This window comes from Dermacentor variabilis, chromosome 10 (assembly GCF_050947875.1).
Source record: "Dermacentor variabilis isolate Ectoservices chromosome 10, ASM5094787v1, whole genome shotgun sequence".
NCBI classification, from domain to species: Eukaryota; Metazoa; Arthropoda; class Arachnida; order Ixodida; family Ixodidae; genus Dermacentor; species Dermacentor variabilis.
The window spans coordinates 131,237,546-131,255,450 of record NC_134577.1 but is presented as its reverse complement, the minus strand read 5'-3'; the positions used below and the strand labels follow the sequence as shown (position 1 = coordinate 131,255,450).

The 17,905-nt window shown below is 44.5% G+C and overlaps 2 protein-coding genes across 5 annotated transcripts in view; one reads left to right on the top strand and one right to left on the bottom strand.

The window, feature by feature from the left end:
* HDAC3 (histone deacetylase 3) overlaps nucleotides 1-17,905 on the top strand; it is a 204,751-nt gene that overhangs the window by 32,974 nt on the left and 153,872 nt on the right. For all 4 annotated transcript variants that reach the window (XM_075673403.1, XM_075673404.1, XM_075673402.1 and 1 more), the window contains exon 3: nucleotides 3,367-3,509. In XM_075673403.1, the coding sequence (XP_075529518.1) occupies nucleotides 3,367-3,509 (143 nt within the window). The remainder of the gene's footprint in view (nucleotides 1-3,366; nucleotides 3,510-17,905) is intronic.
* LOC142560964 (uncharacterized) lies at nucleotides 9,701-10,441 on the bottom strand. The gene has a single exon (XM_075673401.1). The coding sequence runs from the start codon at nucleotides 10,169-10,171 to the stop codon at nucleotides 9,701-9,703; it is 471 nt and encodes a 156-aa protein (XP_075529516.1). The 5' UTR covers nucleotides 10,172-10,441.

Genomic DNA, 17,905 nt, shown 5'->3' with positions numbered 1-17,905 from the left:
GCTTATGCTCCCGCAGGCGTTCATTAATACATCGGCCAGTTTGGCCGATATACTCTTTTCCACACTTCAGTGGTATGTGGTATACTACCCCTTCTTCACACTTAACAAAAGGGTTCGTATGTTTAATAGAACACCCTACATATTTAGAGTCATCCGGACCAATGAGGCGGCACAAAGTAGCAAGTTTTTGCTACTTTTACTGCAGTACCTTTCTTCTACAGTGGGCCCCTTTCTATGTGTGCCTTCCAGTGCGCCGAATCCTTCGGTGGTAGTCTGTCATATCCCCGTTGCGACGTGCCGAGCGAGAACCCTAGGATACTGCATTAGGAAGGGACTTGTACCGACAGAATTCGCCACTCTGTTCGGTTGCGTTAGACCGTCGGTTGGCCATGTGAAAAGAATGTGCAGGATACTACGTTCCGAGATATGGCAACAGGTCCGCCTGCTCTACGATTGGCTTCCCCTGGTACGCTTTTCACTGGACCCAGTGCACATTGCAAGTACTAAGCTGCAGTCCCTTCGAAAGCTTGCAGCTCAGAATACGGAATTTTTATGGCATAAGACCCTACCTATTCTTCCAAAAGGAGGTGAAACCAAGGAAGCCAGCAGCACGGCGCTGCAAGTTCTCTGGGGAGCCTTCATCCCCGAAGACATCGTTGACGTCCTCAAGAAAGGCCCCAAGTTCAGCTCCGAGCACAGGATCCCGGGACATGAACTTCTTTCCTTGAATAGAAGGATTTCTAACAAAGCCGCACCAGAGGACAAGGAAAGGTGTCTGCTGGACGGAGTTGACAGCTTGACCAGAACGGTGTCTAAAAAAGGAACTCGTCTGAGAACCCCCACAAAACGTATCGTGAATTTTTTCAACGACAAATGACCTTCGACTCCTGCAGGCCGACTAAGTAGGAGGGTTCGTGGCCATGCCATCGGGCATGTTTAACGAAAAGGCTCTACAGGCCATCCAGAAGAATTTCAAGGTAACGAAACTCAAGCCAAGTAAGGAAAAGAGCCGTGCCATATCTTTGTGTGAAGACCTTGGACTACAGAAGCTCGCTAATAGTGTCCACAAATGTAGGAAAAACTGTTTAAATGTATTCTTTACTGCAAAAACGCACAAAGATGATATACCGTTCAGATGTATTGTGAGTGAAAGAGCTTCCTGCCAAAACAATGTTAGTTGCTACCTTCTAAAGCAGCTTAACACGTTGGTTATAGATGACCCATTCATGGTAAAGAATAGTTTTGACGTCGTAGCTTTTTTACGTGAATCCAAATCGATAGGATGCTTGTTTTCAATAGATGTTGTCGACCTTTTTTATTCTATTCCGCAAAAAGAATTGTTAGCTGCCGTCCTGAGCTGCATTGAGATGAACGGGCAGGTATCCTTTCAGAATACCGCAGGAATTTCCGTGGATAACTTCATGACACTCTTGGAGTTTTATTTGTGCTCAACAGCTGTGTGCTTTCAAGGCCACTTTTATGTGCAAAAGAAAAGAATTTGTATTGGCTCGTGCGTGGCTCCCGTACTTTGCAACATTTTCCTTGCGGGCATCGACAGAGCGCTATCGAAGGTGTTTGACGGAGGAAAAGTGCTCAAGGTATTTAGGTATGTTGGATGATTTTTTTATTTTACTGACGGAACGATCTCCCATGACTTACTCGCATACTGTGCAGCGCATTTTAACTGATTTTAAACAGCAAGGAAAAGGCTTAGATTTTACTTTCGCACTAGCCAAGGATAACAGCTTGCAGTTTTTAGATCTTGACATAACCCTTACTGACGAAGGCACCTGCTGGATGTATCGACCCCGTGCCCGCAAAGAAGTGTTGCTGTATGAGTCTACGCACTCCAAGACTGTTAAACGAGCAATTGCCACTATGTGCCTCGAATCCGCGTTGAAAAAATCGTGCTGTCATAAGGCACAAGCAAGCTTTGACGACCAGATCTTGAAGTTGAGAAAGGCTGGCTTTCCTTGCTTGGTTTTAAGTGCAGTTTCGGAGGCGCTATTGAAAAAACTTAAAAAAGAAAGAAAAAGAAGTGAGGAAGGTCAAACAGTCGAAAAAAAAAGCTAAAGCTGTGGTGATACCATATTCTCATAAAGTCGCGCATAATCTGAAACACGTTGCCGTGAAATACAAAATTCCTGTGGTTTTTTCCACGCCGCGAAAACTTGCTACTTTGTGCCACCTGAGTGGTCCGGATGACTGTAAAAAAGTAGGGTGTTCTATTAAACATACGAACCATTTTGTTAAGTGTGAAGAAGGGGTAGTATACCACATACCACTGAAGTGTGGAAAAGAGTATATCGGCCGAACTGGCCGATGTATTAATGAGCGCCTGCGGGAGCATAAGCTTTCATTGAAAAATGGATATGGTTCAGACTTGCCGCTTCATTGCAATGCCTGCGGGAATGAGGATGAACAAGTATGTAAAGCAAGGCTTCATGATATGACAATCATGTATAAAAGTAAAGATTCTGTTGCGCGCAAATTGTTGGAGGCCAACGAGATTAAGAAAAGAGGGGACAACTGTGTCAGTACCCCGTCTTTGAATATATACACGAATGAAAGCATGTTTTTAGACAAGTTTTAGATTAAGCGTGATTCCCTTTATCTTGTGTTCTCGCACGTGCGCATTGACATATGCAGTGTCCCTCTTTTTTGTTCCCCTCTCCTCATGGCTATATAATCAGCCACCTGTCATTTCAATAAACAGTTGCAAGTAGCGCCTTGTCCTGTCTGTATTTCTTCCTTTGTGCCGTCACTTTTGGCGCTTCATCTATTGAAAGCTATGCACCAACTAGCCCCACAACGTGTTTTAGCGCAGTCAATTCTTTCGTAATCGGCTACACTGTGTTTATCCATATTCAGTCCTAACAGACTGAATTTGGCAAGTTTTGCGAACATTTATGGAGCCAGCGCACCCCAAATGCAAACAGATGCTTAGCAATCTGGGACATCACACTGATGTACCAGTGTCGGGGTTTCGACGTAGTATTAAAAAAATTCAACTGTGAGCTTCATTTTCGTTTCTAATAATTGACCTATTGTCATGTAAAAAATGACAACAGAGTTTTCAAAGTCAACTTTTTAAGTCTAAATTGATTTATTGTCTTGCTTTAATGTCCCTTTAAAGCAGACAGGAGAGTTCCTGCCATAGCATTCTGTTGTGAAAATCGTTGCTGTTGCAACGCTATGGCCTGAAGAATTGTTCTCTCCTCACATGATGCTGCATGTCCCAATGGTTGTTTCAGTACCACCTGGTTAAATCAGCTAACCTGCTGGCAACTAGAACTGTTCAACTATAACACTGTGATGCGGTTAAGCACAACTGTCTTAGGGGAACGTCTGTCAACCTTCTTGCAGGTGTTCCGCCCGTACCATGCCAGCTCGCACGACATGTGCCGCTTCCACTCGGAAGAGTACATTGACTTTCTTGAGCGAGTGACACCACAGAACATCCAGACCTTCACCAAAAGCCTGAGCCACTTCAATGTTGGCGATGACTGGTCAGTTGTTATTACAAGTGGTATGCATTCCACCTGGTGGGACAGCACAGCAGGGGTCGGCTTTGTTGTTTAGTAGCTAGCAGCAAGAAAAAAATGCAGTGGTGAGTTGCAGCACAGTATTGCTGCCAAGTGAAGAGGTGCTCTGTAGCAGCTCTTGGTGTGGCCAAGGTTATGATGAACAGAGGTGCTTGGAGCTTTAGCCGAAACAGTATGATATGCTGTGTCTGGTTTTTCTTCTAATTGCAAATGCAATAGTAGTGGGCAGGTAAATGTACGAATTACGGACAGTTTATTTGACAAAGAATGCCACATTCTCATGCTATGAGAATGTGGCATTTCACCAGTACCATTTCAACAAAAATAGTACCATGTTGGTATTAACAAAAAGAACAGAAGACTACAATGGTAATCTTCAAAGCTTCACCACAAAAATGTTACATAAATTGAATCAGCAGAAATAATAATTTAAAATAAGCTTTTAAAAATTCATGGATTAAGTCTAACTGGTGCGGTTGTTTAGCAAAATTGTTAATCATGTCGGAAGTGCTGATATTAATGTCTCTGTGAGAGCACACAAGTGTGAGCCTTGTGGATCGAGTGGTATAGCTTTTCAATAGTTCAAGGGTGGAAGGATTCTACTGTTGCAGTAATGATTGTAAGTCTGAGGACTTCGATAAAATTCTTCGTCTTAGTGATGAAGGGTATCGATTCCTGTGTTAAGATGCATGTATGGCTCTGTTTTGTCTCCAGAGAATCCTATTGCTGCCTTCTCACGCATGTCCTGACAAAAGGCCTTTATGTAATTTTTTTGTTTGGTACAATACGGCGGACAATAGTCTAAACAGGAGAGGGTGCAAACAAAAAAATAAAACATTTATGTTAACAAATCACAAAGTACAGTGGAACCCCATTCATACGTTTTTCACCAGACCGGGGGGAAAAAACGTAACAGCCGGGAAAACGCAACAGTGAGGAAAGCTCCGAAAATGAATGAAAAAAGTGCAGCTTCAACTATAGACAATTTATTTCCACAGAGTGCGCTTAGGACTTAAAAAAGTCTAGAATGGTGGCTTGACGTTTCTTTCGCTCGCTAGAAATCACCACACGTTTCTCAATAGCCTGGAAGGCCGCATTGCTGTCAGCGTCGCTGTGAGGTGCGACGTACCTGCGGAGGAGGTTCAGAGCCGTGACGGCTTCTCCAAAGCTAGGATTTGGCAACTCCCCGGCATCATGCGGCTCGTGCTCCTCGTCGTCACCGCGCCACGGCAATGGCAATGGATGAAGGAATACCCGCGGGAAATTTTGCCCTCTTTGGCGTAATCGTGCTAACGATTGTTTAGTATTGCTGCGGAGCGCACGCGTCCGAGCAGCCCGGTTGCCGACGGCGCGGCGTGGTTTCACGAGAAATGTAAACAAGAGAGGAGAGCTGGCCCAATAGGCGGAGCAACGCCATGAGCAACACCATTTTCCGACTTCACTTTAGCTTCACAAAGAGTGACGTCAGGGCCTCTCCCGAGTTTCCTTCCTCCGTGAGTCGACCCGTCCAAAAACCATGTGGTGACCGTAATCACAGTGATGATAGTGGGAGTATTTTTCACGAATGGCCACTTAGTGGGGGCCTCTTCAACTGGCGTGCGGCTTCTTGCAGCCAGTTCTATAGCCAAGCCCGGCCAAAACTTGTCAAAAGCCAATATGGCAGTTGGAGCGCGTGGCCTACTTTAGTCCAGGCGGGTTCGGGATGCTAAGTTGCGACATATCATGCGGAAACGTTTTCACAGCTACTACGTAACAGCAGGGTTCCTTATACATTGGATCCTATGGAAGCTATGCCGGGACCAGATGAAAACGATATAGCAGCTGGGAAAACGCAGCAGTGAGGAACGTAACAGCGGGGTTCTACTGTTTTATGTATCATATCATAGAAGCCAACAAAAACTGACACTAAGGACAACATAGAGGAAATTACTTGTGCTTAATAAATGAAATAAAGAAACTATAAATTAATGGAAATGAAAGCGGATGAAAAAGCAACTTGACACAGGTGTGGAACGATCCCGCTACCTTTGCATTTCGCGTGCGATGCTCTACCAATTGAGCTACCGCAGCGACGTTTCCCCATCCACTTCCTTGGGTATGTATGTTTCCTAGTAGAACCCTGGGAGTGTTAGCCAGTGCCACCACTCACAGACCTTGGCGGCGGATGTGGAACTTCCTTTCTGCCGCAGGCATCACGAGAATGTGATCCTTTTGGGCGAAGGGAGCCAGTCAATAATCCCACACATGCTACCTGAAGGCACCAATGTTGCCGGATTCGAGACCCTCGTTATGTAATAAACAAGAAGAAAGTAGGTTAACCGAAGGCCTCGATTTTTATTAGTCATATCATACGAAGCCAGCAAACACTGACACCAAGGACAACATAGGGGAAATTACTTGTGCTTAATAAATGAAATAAAGAAACAATAAATTAATAGAAATGAAAGTAGATGAAAAAACAACTTGCCGCAGGTAGGGACCGATCCCACAACCTTCCTTATGTTGGAGCAATTTCCCCTATGTTGACCTTAGTGTGAGTGTTTGTTGGCTCCTCATATGACTAATATGATCAAAACGTTACCCGAAAAATTTTGGAGGTTGCTGAGCCCAAAGTCTTGCTCTAACGACGGATGTATAGTTGTTGGTGGTTGCGTGCTGGATGATGCAGGGGCTTTGACGGCATTCAATAAAAATATTAGTCATATTTACGCAAGATGACGGCAGTCTTCCACCTTTTGAAGTGTCCGAACCTCCTATTCCTGATGTGGTAGCAAGTGAACATGGCATCTTAAATCTGCTGTTGAGCCTTGAGGTAAAAAAATATCCTGGACCAGACAATATCCCAAATGCTTTCTTGAAACGTTATGCTGAGTGGTGTGCAAAATACTTGCATGTTCTGTACGCTAGATGTTTAAACGAAGCTGCACTACCTGATGATTGGCGGGATGCCAGAATCTTACCTTTGCATAAATCTGGTGAGAAAACACTCATTCAGGATTACCGTCCAATTTCACTAACCTCAACAGCTTGTAAAATCTTGGAGCATATTATTCGCAAACATATAACTGCTTTTATTGAAGAACATAAACTACTTACCTGTATGCAGCACAGTTTAGGCGAGGATTTTCAACTAATACCCAGCTTGTCAAAATCATTCATGATTTTGCAGCAGCCATAGACAAGGGTAAACAAACAGACGTAATATTCATGAATTTCCGTAAGGCGTTCGATAAAGTATCGCATAACAAATTGCTGTAAAACTAAGCTACGTTCCGCAAAATAACAAACTACTCGCCTGGATAAGGAGTTATTTGACTAACCGACGTCAGTTTGTAACACTAAATTCAGCCAGTTCAGATAAGGCGCCTGCTGATTCTGGCGTCCCCCAAGGATCAGTTCTTGGTCCGCTTCACTTTTTACTTTACATAAATGACATTGTGGATCAGATTTCTGTGGGTATTAGGCTGTACGCTGATGACTGTGTCCTGTATGAAAAAAATTTCCTCTGTTGACGATCAAATTAGACTGAATGAGGCCTTTAAAAACATAACATGGTGCAATGAATGGCAAATGGAAATTAGCTACGATAAAACTGTCTTTATGAGGGTATCGTTAAAAAATAACCCTTTATTGTACAACTACAATTCCTAAAACATCATGCTTTCTGAGATAACCGTATATACCGTAAATGCCTTGGCCTCAGGATTGCTAACACTCTCTCGTGGAACAAACATGTTGACATTGTCACTGCAAACTGCCTTCGAAAACTATTTTTCCTAAGACGCTCTCTAAAATTTGCTACACCTCCTGTGTGTCTTCTTTCTTACAATGCCATCATTTGACCAATGTTGGAATATGCGATTGTCATATGGGATCCCTTTACAAAAAGAAACATCACTAAACTAGAAAAAGTTCAATAAAGGGCAGTACGAATCATATATAGTTCGTATGGTCGCACTTCAGTTACAGAGCTCCTCAAGAGAAGTGGATTGTCATCTGTGACACAAAGGAGCCGAACGTGACGTTTAAAATTTTTATTTCAGCTCATAAAAGGGCACTACAACATTGATACATCACGCTGTATCACTTTTTCTACTGGTTATGCTACACGTCGTCGACACTCACAGACAACAGCACCATTAACTGCTAAAAAGAATTGCTTTAAATTTTCTTTTTTTTCCCTAGAACTATTGTTCAATGGAATAATCTTACTGATGACGTTGTAACCCAATGCTCACTGCATATTTGATTTGCATCTATATTTATGTAGCGAGTGATTTACTGTGTGTGGTTCAGTAAGTGCTTGCCTTTGCTCATCGCAAGTGAGCTATGTTATGTACCGCTGTATTTTGTACTTAGATTTTTCAATTTCACTTTGTATGCACCCTGGTAAGGTCTGGGAAACAGGGACGCAGTATCAATAAATAAATAAATAAAATAACAATCGGGCCCCTAAGTAAACTCCCTTTCTTCTCATCTAAAGTATTATCTAGTAAGGGTGAAGTTGATGGTAATGAATTCGACTCTGTAAGTGTACAGTCAACGACCGATTTTTTGGACCCTCTAGGAAACGTAAAAACGTACGAAAATTCAGGCAGTCCGAAAAAATGAATGCATGAAAAAAACTCACTTTTTTTCTTTTTTTCTCGGATCTAGAGGTAAAGGGCGAAGTACCAGGTTTCCGAAACCCTGCCAAAGCATCAGTGAAGTGGCTATAAAAAAACGCATTCAAAAACTCTGTATGCAGCCGACTGCCGGTTTATTATGTACATGTGCATCATCGGGCAGCCGGTTTTATTGCTGCAGTGGCTTGAAGAACTTGTTGATTGTTGTTTGGACGGCGTTCCGGTTCCATGCGATCATATTCACCTTGATCTGAACAAGGGTCATGTCAGCACTGTACACCGATGAAAGAGTCAACAGTGCTCACGTCAACTCAGCGCTTGTAGGGGGCGCAGGCATTAGCTCCTCATTTTCAACATCGGAGTCTTCTGACTCCCCCACTACCTGACTCCTTGCTCCATGCCGAACTCATTGCTCATGTCAGCCTGCGATGGGCCGCTCACGACTTGCTTAATAATGGCGGTTTTCTTCTCCATCATTAACCGACGGTACTGCTTTCCGCGCTTCGATGCCATCGGCGAGGAAGACGGAGTGGGGGCCATCGAAGGCAAGCAAAATCCTCAAGTTGCGAACAGTGGAGTTTGCAGACGAGCGTCGAAACACCTAGGCCTAGCGTCGCAGAGCACACTTCACACAACAGCACAGCCACATACCACGCTAGCCAAAACGTGGCCTACGCATGGCCTACGCCAACGCCTCCTTTAAAAAGATGCCTGCCACGTGCGCCGAAAACCTGCTGCCCTTACCTTTCCCCTTTTCCTCCTTTTTACTTGAGGCAGTAGCTAGCGATCTTTGCGGTGGTCGCTTGCAACACATGCGCGCATGCGCACATTACAGCATGTCAGCGTGGCCGGCGCGGCCGCCGCTACCGCCACGACACCACACCACCCCAGACCCCTTGGCAGAGATAGGGTAGTAGGTGGTGTTATCTCTTGACAATCGACCGCAACTCAAGGTGCGACGGCTACAATGGGTAAGTGAGCGACGCCGCAGGCATCTTTCTAGAGGAGGCGTTGCCTACGCAAACAAATGAAATGGTGCTGCTCCGGAAACTCCACCGGAGGCAGAAGCGGAAGTGCGGCGATAAACAGAGCCAGTGTGGCCAGACCAAATCGGTGTGTGACGGCTAGATTTGGCTAGTTGTGGTTCAAAGCGGTGATATGCTTTGGCTGCAAGTCGATTTCCTGCGCAAGGGCGCTGCGCGAGGAGCCAAAGGACCTTCCGTCACGTCAAAAAGTCCGGAAAATTGGATGGCGGGGGGTTCGAGGATCCGAAACTTCAGATGTCCTTATACATTGATTCTATGGGGCTCGTGGCGGTGCCACGAAGACGTCCGAAATATCAGGCATGTCTGAAAATTTGGGCGTCCGAAAATTCAGTCGTTGACTGTATGTGGGAAGAATGGATATACAGTCCAGCCCACATATAACGAACTTGATCGTCACGTGGCATTTGTTCGTTGTATCCAAGGTTCCTACTAAGTGGACCACCTATAATACGTGAAAAAAGAGCAAGCGAGACGAAAGTTCACTTTACTTTTGAAAAAAGTCCGTGATGCATGTCTGCTTCTTCAAAGCTGATCGCATCACTGCCGTTTCTAATTTTTCCAGCGCGGTAATATGTTCATCGCCAAGGCCTCTGCTGCACACGAGTTCCTTAAGCGACGCGATGTAACCGATCGCGGTTGAAGCGTTCACAGCAACCGGCGGTAGAGCAGCATCCTCGTCATCGTCCTCGTCGGTCTCTGGGCAGTCAGGAAGGGCTCGCACTTCACGCACAATAGCTTCGTCAGTGCATGGCTCCGCAATGTCGGCGTTGTCATCAGCAGAAACGAAATCGTCCCAGGCAACGTCAGGTCCGGCCAGCTGCGTGTCAACGACGCGTTGCCACAAGTCCTCGTGCGACCGGCCTTCCGGTGGGTGATCTATGGCGTCCTCGGTGCCTGGGCCCATAAAACCGGCCTTGCGGAAGCAATTTTTTATGCACTCCACGGTGAGTTCCATCCTTTGTGCGCTCTGTGTTCGCGTCGTGTCAGGCGAACACAAAGTGCGCGAAATTCGCCTGCCGCGGGTTCGCAGTCCAGCGAAACCGCACCAAACACCGCCGGCTCGGTCAACTACAGGGGCCCGACAGCTTCGCGTTCGCTCTAACCGAGTGTTGAGGCCACAACAGTTCGTTCTATGTGAGACACTGTGCCATTGCCCCAATATATATTTTGACGGTAGCACCGCCCTCGTTCGTACTAAGCGAGCGTTCGTTATATCTGCGGCTGTTATAAGTGGGCTGGACTGTATATATAAGTTAGTGCTTGTGAATACAGGCTTGATGTGATGACTGTGTTTATGACGTGAGGCTTGACCAGTGTGTTTCTCGGCATAGTTGTAAGATTTTATTCCCAGTTTCCCAAACTAAACAGAAGCTGAGAAATTCAAACCTGCCGTTTTTCTTCTTTGAGCAAGTTGTTCAAGTTCAGCCATTTGCAATGTCGCCGAAGGTGAGTCAAGACATTTGACACGTTTGTAAACATAATGGAGGGCTAATCTTTGAATTTTTTCATTTTTCTGCATTTGCCTGAGTAAAAGGGTTCCAAACAGGACTGCTGTATTTCAAAGAGGGTCTGATAAAAGCTTTGTATGTCATCAGTCTTGTAGAGGGGGAAGATTCACCCAACATATGTTTCAAAATGCCTAATCTTTTTCTGGCTGTAGCGTACGTTATTTATATGGGTTGATCAGTTAAAACTGGAAGTTAGTGTCTGTCCTAAATATTTGCGTTCCTGAACTTCTTCAAGGGGGTTGTTTTTTATGCGGTAGGCAAAGGGAAGTTTGTGTGTTTATTAGGGATGCACATATGCACAGTTTTCCCATTTAGCACACCATTCTGCCAATTTATTTAAAGTGTTATTCAAGGTGATTTGGTCAGGGACAGAATTGACAGTAGTAAATGGGATGCAGTGATCTGTGAATAACTTCAAAGATCCAGACGAGTCTGCCACATCCACATCATCATTCAATATGAATGATCTACAAGAGTGGTCCGAAAACAGACCCCTGCAGAGCGCCCGAGCATAGATCTAAAAACTAGGAACAGGATCTGTCAATGCTAATGTTCTGATTTCGGTTGGATAGATATGCTTTCACCTAGTTATAATATCTATGGGCAAACCAATTTCTTTCATTTTTAATATTAACTTAGAATGCACAACCTTATCAAATGCCTTAGAGAAGTTTGAGAAAAATGTGAACAAGGTGAAAGCAGGAGCCAACGTTTCAACAAGGGGACTTGTCTTTTTCAAGACTTCGAGAAGTCGAGTAGTATAATATCAATCGGGCTGCCTTGGTCAAGAACCTCAGAAAACTCTTGAACCATTGGGATTAGTTACTGTGGAGTATCCATGCCAGAAACAGTGTCGTGCATCAGTTGTTATTTTTTACGATAAAAAGTAATTTATATATTTTTATAATATATGCTCAAGCATTTTACAGGAATAAGAAGCTCATTTCATTTCATTTCCTTAAATACCCCACGAAGGTTGTATTACATAAGGGGTAGAATCAGCTAAAAAGCATGAACAATGCCACATGTGTTTATCACGGTGTCTACCAACCGGGAAAATTGGGGATTCTCAGGGATATTGAGTAGTCTGGAAAAAGTCAGAAAAAACTCAGGGAATTTGTGCCTCTATCAGGGAAAATGAGCCTTAATTTTATTGAAAGGGTCGAAAGTCGTGGTAATGCTGGCTCGAGTAACAGACAGGAGTCGTAATGAATTGTCTTTGATGCCCTGTCTTCGGCTGGAGGAGTTCCCAGTGTATAGTCAACGACCGACTTTCCCGATGCCCAATAATTTGGACGGCTTCACGGCACCACCCCATAGAGTCAATGTATCAGAACGTCTGAAATTTCGGACGCAAGAACCCTTTGCCATACGATTTTCCGGACTTTTTTCCATGACCACAGGTCCAAAACAGCATTAATCAAAGCCACCATGCTGCCATTTCGATTACCTCACCGCTGCGTACCGGCACTCTCACACGTAGATCAGCTGGCAGCCGTGCCGCCACTGCAGCAACGCTAGGCCTAGCTGCTTCGACGTTCGCTATGAAGCTTCTTGCCATTGGATTCCGTGTTTTTTATTGAATGAATTCACTGCTGTCAGCAATGGCACCGACTCTGCTATTGTGGTCCTCGCGATTGGTTTAGCAGCTTGGAAAGCATGTTGCGTTGCATAATGCCGGTTCCTGAAAGTTAGCTTTGCCTCTGTAAGCAAATGTTGATTGGTGAAGCATACGCAAATGTATTACAGTGAAGCATAACAAGCGGGGCAAGGGGCTATTGCCACAGGACACCGTATGTATTCCTTAATTATAGACGCGTGCACCCAGTATCTCCTGTCACAGTACGAGAACCGATATGCCTAATACGTGTACTGACAGACCTTCGGAGCGTTTTCAAATTTGCCTGTGGTGGTTTGAGCCCTTAAGTGCAGTAAATGACATGCACTTATTTTTTCCAACTGACCAATTTTCCGGACGTTTTCGCGGCCCCTAGGGAGTTAGAGAAATCGGACGAGGATGGTGCAACTGACCAAGAAGATGTTTCAAATAGTCCGTGGGGCGAACGAGTGGCGGAAGGAGGACAAGAACAGAAAGGACCTGCGCATTGAGGAATGAACGGGAAAGGAAGCATGCTGCCACCATTTTGAAGGAGCCCGAGCTCAAAAAACAATGTGTTGGCTGATGCCGAGATGCAGGTGTCCCCCTCATCCAAACCAAAGTAAACTCTTTAAAGCAGTGAAACACAACACTTGAGGCGTCATGCGCGGGCCGAAAGTATATCAGGACAGTTGAGGTTGACTTACGAGCTGTAGAGAGAGAATCTCAATTGTAACCAAGTTCAGGCCTCATACCACTGAGCTTGCTATCATTTGATAGAAATAGCTCATATTCAAAAATATTTGCTTCTGTAAGCATTTCCTTTTTATTCGTATTTGAGAATGTCCGACTTGATTTGCAATTTTTTTTGAAAAATTTTATTTTTGGTGCATCTTACTAAACCCTCCCTTCTATTCTCTTTTTGAATAACCTAAACACTACTACCTACTATTCAAATTGAATTAAGTTGTTTTTTTATAATTTTTTTCATGTGCTTACTATAGAGTGACAGCATCGGGAGATATGGCTTCAGCCCGTCCTGACATAAAACATAGTTCTGCACCACTCGGGGAAAACCTGGAAAAGTCAGGTAATTTGGAGAGATGCCTACTTGGTAGACACCCTGATTTATATACAAAAAAGGTTATTTCAATTTTCAACGAATGATGATGCACAGGTGATATCAACTATATATTGGGGAAGGCCGTTCCAATTTTTAGCTGCACGTGGGAAGAAGGAAGGTAAAAAAGTAACCGTTCAGGGCATGTGGGTGAAAAACTTGAAGGTTGTGGTTGGTGCTGTGAGAAATGTACGAGGCTGGCATGATGCAAGGTGCATGATTGAGTGATGAGTAATAGAACTTGTGGTACAATAATAGGATGGCTAAATGACGGCAAACTGAGAGAGGTGATGAGGCAGATTTGATTTTCAGAGCTGAAACACTGATGTCTCGTGACGCCTGCAGCAGAAAGGACATTCCACATCCACCGCCAAGGTCTATGCGTGGTGGCAATGGCTAACACTCTCAGGGTTCTGCTAGGAAACATAAATACCCAACAAAGTGGATGGGGAAACGACGCCGCGGTAGCTCAATTGGTAGAGCATCACACGCAAAATTCAAAGGTTGTGGGATCGTTCCCCACTTGCGGCAAGTTGTTTTTTCAAACAGAACAGTGTGGTTTTGACGGGGACAGCAGGAAGAATGACATGGACGAGCGCTCGCCGTGTCGTTCTTCCTGCTGTCCCCGTCAAAACAGTGCTGTTCTGTTTCAAATATGGCTTACCAACTCGCCCAAAAATCCGTTTTAATTGGTTTTTTCATCCACTTTCGTTTCCATGTATTTATCGTTTCTTTATTTCATTTATTAAGCACAACTACTTTCCCCTATCTTGTTCTTGGCATCAGTGTGTGTTGGCTTTTTATGATATGACTAATAAAAATTGGGCCCCTTGGTTAACCCCCTTTTGTCTCGTTTATTGCATAACAAGGGTCTCGAATCCAGCAATATTGATGCCTTCAGGTAGCATGTGTGGGTTTATTGACCACTTGCCTTCACCCATAAAGATCACGTTCTCGTGACGCCGACGGCAGAAAGGACATTCCATGTCCGCCGCCAAGGTCTGTGAGTGGTGGTGCTGGCTAACAATCCCAGGGTTCTGCTAGGAAGCATAAATACCCAAGAAAGTGGATGGGGAAACGACACCGCGGTAGCTCAATTGGTAGAGCATTGCACGCGAAATGCAAAGGTTGTGGGATCGTTCCCCACCTGCCGGAAGTTTTTTCATCCACTTTCATTTCCATTGGTGACACGGCTTTCGCATCGCAAAACAAAAAATTGTCAAAAAATCAATTTTGTGCAAATCAAATTTTCAGTTTCTATAACACTTTTTCTATCTGATACCCAAATATCATCACTGTAAACCACTTAGAAGTGCCCTAAAAAATTCGTTTTATGAGCCAAGGTGGCGAAAAATCTCGCAGAAATCAAGAAAGAACAGCGTTTTTCACGAAACAATATCTCCGGAACGGTGCGACGGAGCGCCACCACCTTGGTTTCGTTGGAAAGCGCATTTCTCTGTCATCAAATTTGCCGTTTCAGCGATCTCCTCCATACAGAAACAAGCGCACAAAAAGTGATTGAAGGATTGGCCGCGCCCGCCACGTGACTCCAGCACGGTTTGCCATTGGTCCAGCGGTCGCGTCGTCTGCTCGGCTCTTTGCACCTCGCGACTCGACGTCTCCACTCACCGTAATCTCGACGTGTCAAAATGGGCGCTATGCGGACATCGCAGTAGCGTGGCCGATCCCTATGCTTGTGGACGTTTCAGACTTGCGGCTAAGCTTTCTGAGCGTCTGCGACGCGGACTTCGCAACCAAGATTCACATGCGGAATCCTCGGACATGCAGCTAAGCCTTTCAGCACTCAGTGTTTCGGAATTCATGACAAAGCACATTGCGCACGCAATCCTCGAACACGTGGCTAAACATTTCGCGCATATAGAGTCTCTGACTTGGCGATCATGCACATCGCGCATGGAGTTCTCGGACCCTCACCTAATCATTTTGTGCATCGGCGCCTCTGACTGCGCAAATAAGCGCGTCGAGTCTCGACTCCTCGAGCCCGCGACTATGCATTTCGCGTGGCACCTCGGACTGCGCGGCTAGGTACTTCGCGTGTCGGCACCTCGAACTGCGCGACTAAGCACATAACGCATCAGCTCCTTGTATCTGCGGCTATGCATTTCGCACATCGGCACTTCGGACTCTCAACCAAGCATATTGCGCGTTCACTCTATTATCATATTGTCACGATAGCTCGTAACAATATGTCATACCACCCCTTCATAAAGAGAACCTCTTCGTGAGCTCTGTTCACTAGGCCCCTTGGGCTGGCACAGACACCTGGCTACAGAAATGATCGAGGCATCATGCAAAAGTAAAATTCTGGAAAGCACCTAGTAGCTGCATATCTATCACTGGCTCTCTGATCCTAAGTTCTACAGCCATTGTCAAGTAAAGATGACTTGGGAGGCTGCTGACATTCAGAGCCTTCATTCAGTAACATGGTCAATTCTACCAAAAGAAAAAGAAAATGTATCACTGATTGTACTGGAGATTGCTATCACTCGGGCAGCCTGCAGGTACAGGCTGCCTGAATGTACACTGAAACTATATTCATGCCCACACATAGTTCTGCACGTCACTTGGTTTGAAACCTAGGCACCATGCTCTTTGTAGAGCAGCAGCACCAAAGAATGCCCTATAAAAAGAAAGAGGGAGGGGGGAGAGTGCACCAGACCAGAGGCCACATGTACAATAAGCGCCACATCACAAAACACCTAAAAGACTACGAATTTGGTGCCTTTTAGAGAACTGAAGAGAAGGCCAAACTATGAGAGCCGTTTTCTCGAAACTGTTTTTCTGCCTTTCTACTCTGTTTGTGGAGCTGATTTCTTCTTTACCATTTAACATATTTTAACTCCGTTTCTTTTGTCATGTTCCTTGGGCTGCAATGCAGGTCGTGACATTCTCGCTTTCTTATCTTGACTCTTTGTAAGTTTACAATATGGCTATTCGTCCACCCTGAAAGTGCACTTGATGTGAAGGTAACACAAAATCTGGCACTCCAAAAAATTTGTGTAGGGAAAAAAGAAGCAAGAATGTCACGACCTTCAGCACGCATTTAGCTATGCAGCCAATAGTTAAAAAGCCTTCTATCATGTTTTTTAAGTTCCCCAGGCTCTCCAGAAAGTAAGAGGGAGAAAAATTCTGCTCAATAAAATTGAATAAAATGTTCTCAAGATATAGCTCTGAAACTTTTATGGAAGCATCAGGGAGACATTCTAAACATCTGTGCCTATTTTCATCAAAAGCCATGAAGAAATAAGGAAGTTGATTTTCAAAGCCACGTCCCCCCTTAATTTATCGTTCCTTTATTTCATTTATTAAGCACAACTAATTCCCCCTATGTTGTCCTTGGTGTCAGTGTTTGTTGGCTTTTTATGAGATATCATATGAGTAAGACAAATGGATGAACCTTGTAGCACAATTTTGGATTACTTCTAGATCAGTTATGAGGTTAGCATGATGCGGGTCCCATATGGCGGACGCATATTCTAGTTTAGGTCGAACGAGCGATTTGTAAACAAGCAGTTTCACGTGAGATGGGGCGAGGCGAAGATGACGTTTAAGAAATCCCAGTGTTTTGTTGGCTGATGGTATCACGTTAGTAATATGTTCGTTCCGTGTTAGATCATTAGATAATGTGATGCCTAAGTATTTGAAAGACGATACATATTCTACGGACTCTTTAGTGATTGTTTATTGAAACTCTGGAATCTTGTGTCGACGGGTAATGGAAAGTAGCTTGCATTTGCTAGGGTTAAGAGTCATGTGCCAATCTTCACACCATTGTTGTATGTGGTTAAAATCCTGTTGGAGGGCTTCTTGATTCATAGTGTTAGTTACTCGGCGGTATATAATGCAGTCGTCAGCAAACATTCCGATTTGGCAAGATACATGTGGTGGGAGGTCGTTGATATATATAAGAAACAAAAGGGGCGAGAACTGAGCCTTGTGGGACATCTAATGTTACAGGAAGAGGATGGGAGGACTGGTTATTTATGATAACAGATTTAGAGCGATTAGTCAAGAACATCTTGATCCACTGGAGTGCGTCAGACTGTAGGTTTAACCGAGAGAGTTTTTGCATTAACCGTTGATGTGGAACTTCATCAAATGCCTTAGCGTAATGCGGAAAAATAGCGTCAATCTGAAGATTAGTGTCCAAGTTAGTATGGACTTGCGAAACATGGCTAGTTGTGTCTCGCATGAATACCCCTTGCGTAAACCGTGCTGGGATGGATGGAAGAAGTTGTTAGTGTCTAAGAAGTCCATAATGTGAGAGTATATAACATGTTCCATGATTTTGCAAGGGACGCTAGTTAGAGATATGGGACGACAGTTAAGAGGACAACATATATAACCAGGTTTTTAAAGCAGAACGACGTTCCTCGTTGCCAGTCTTTAGGAATGAGGCCTGTGGAAAGTGACTGAATATAACAATTTCAAATACACTGCAGT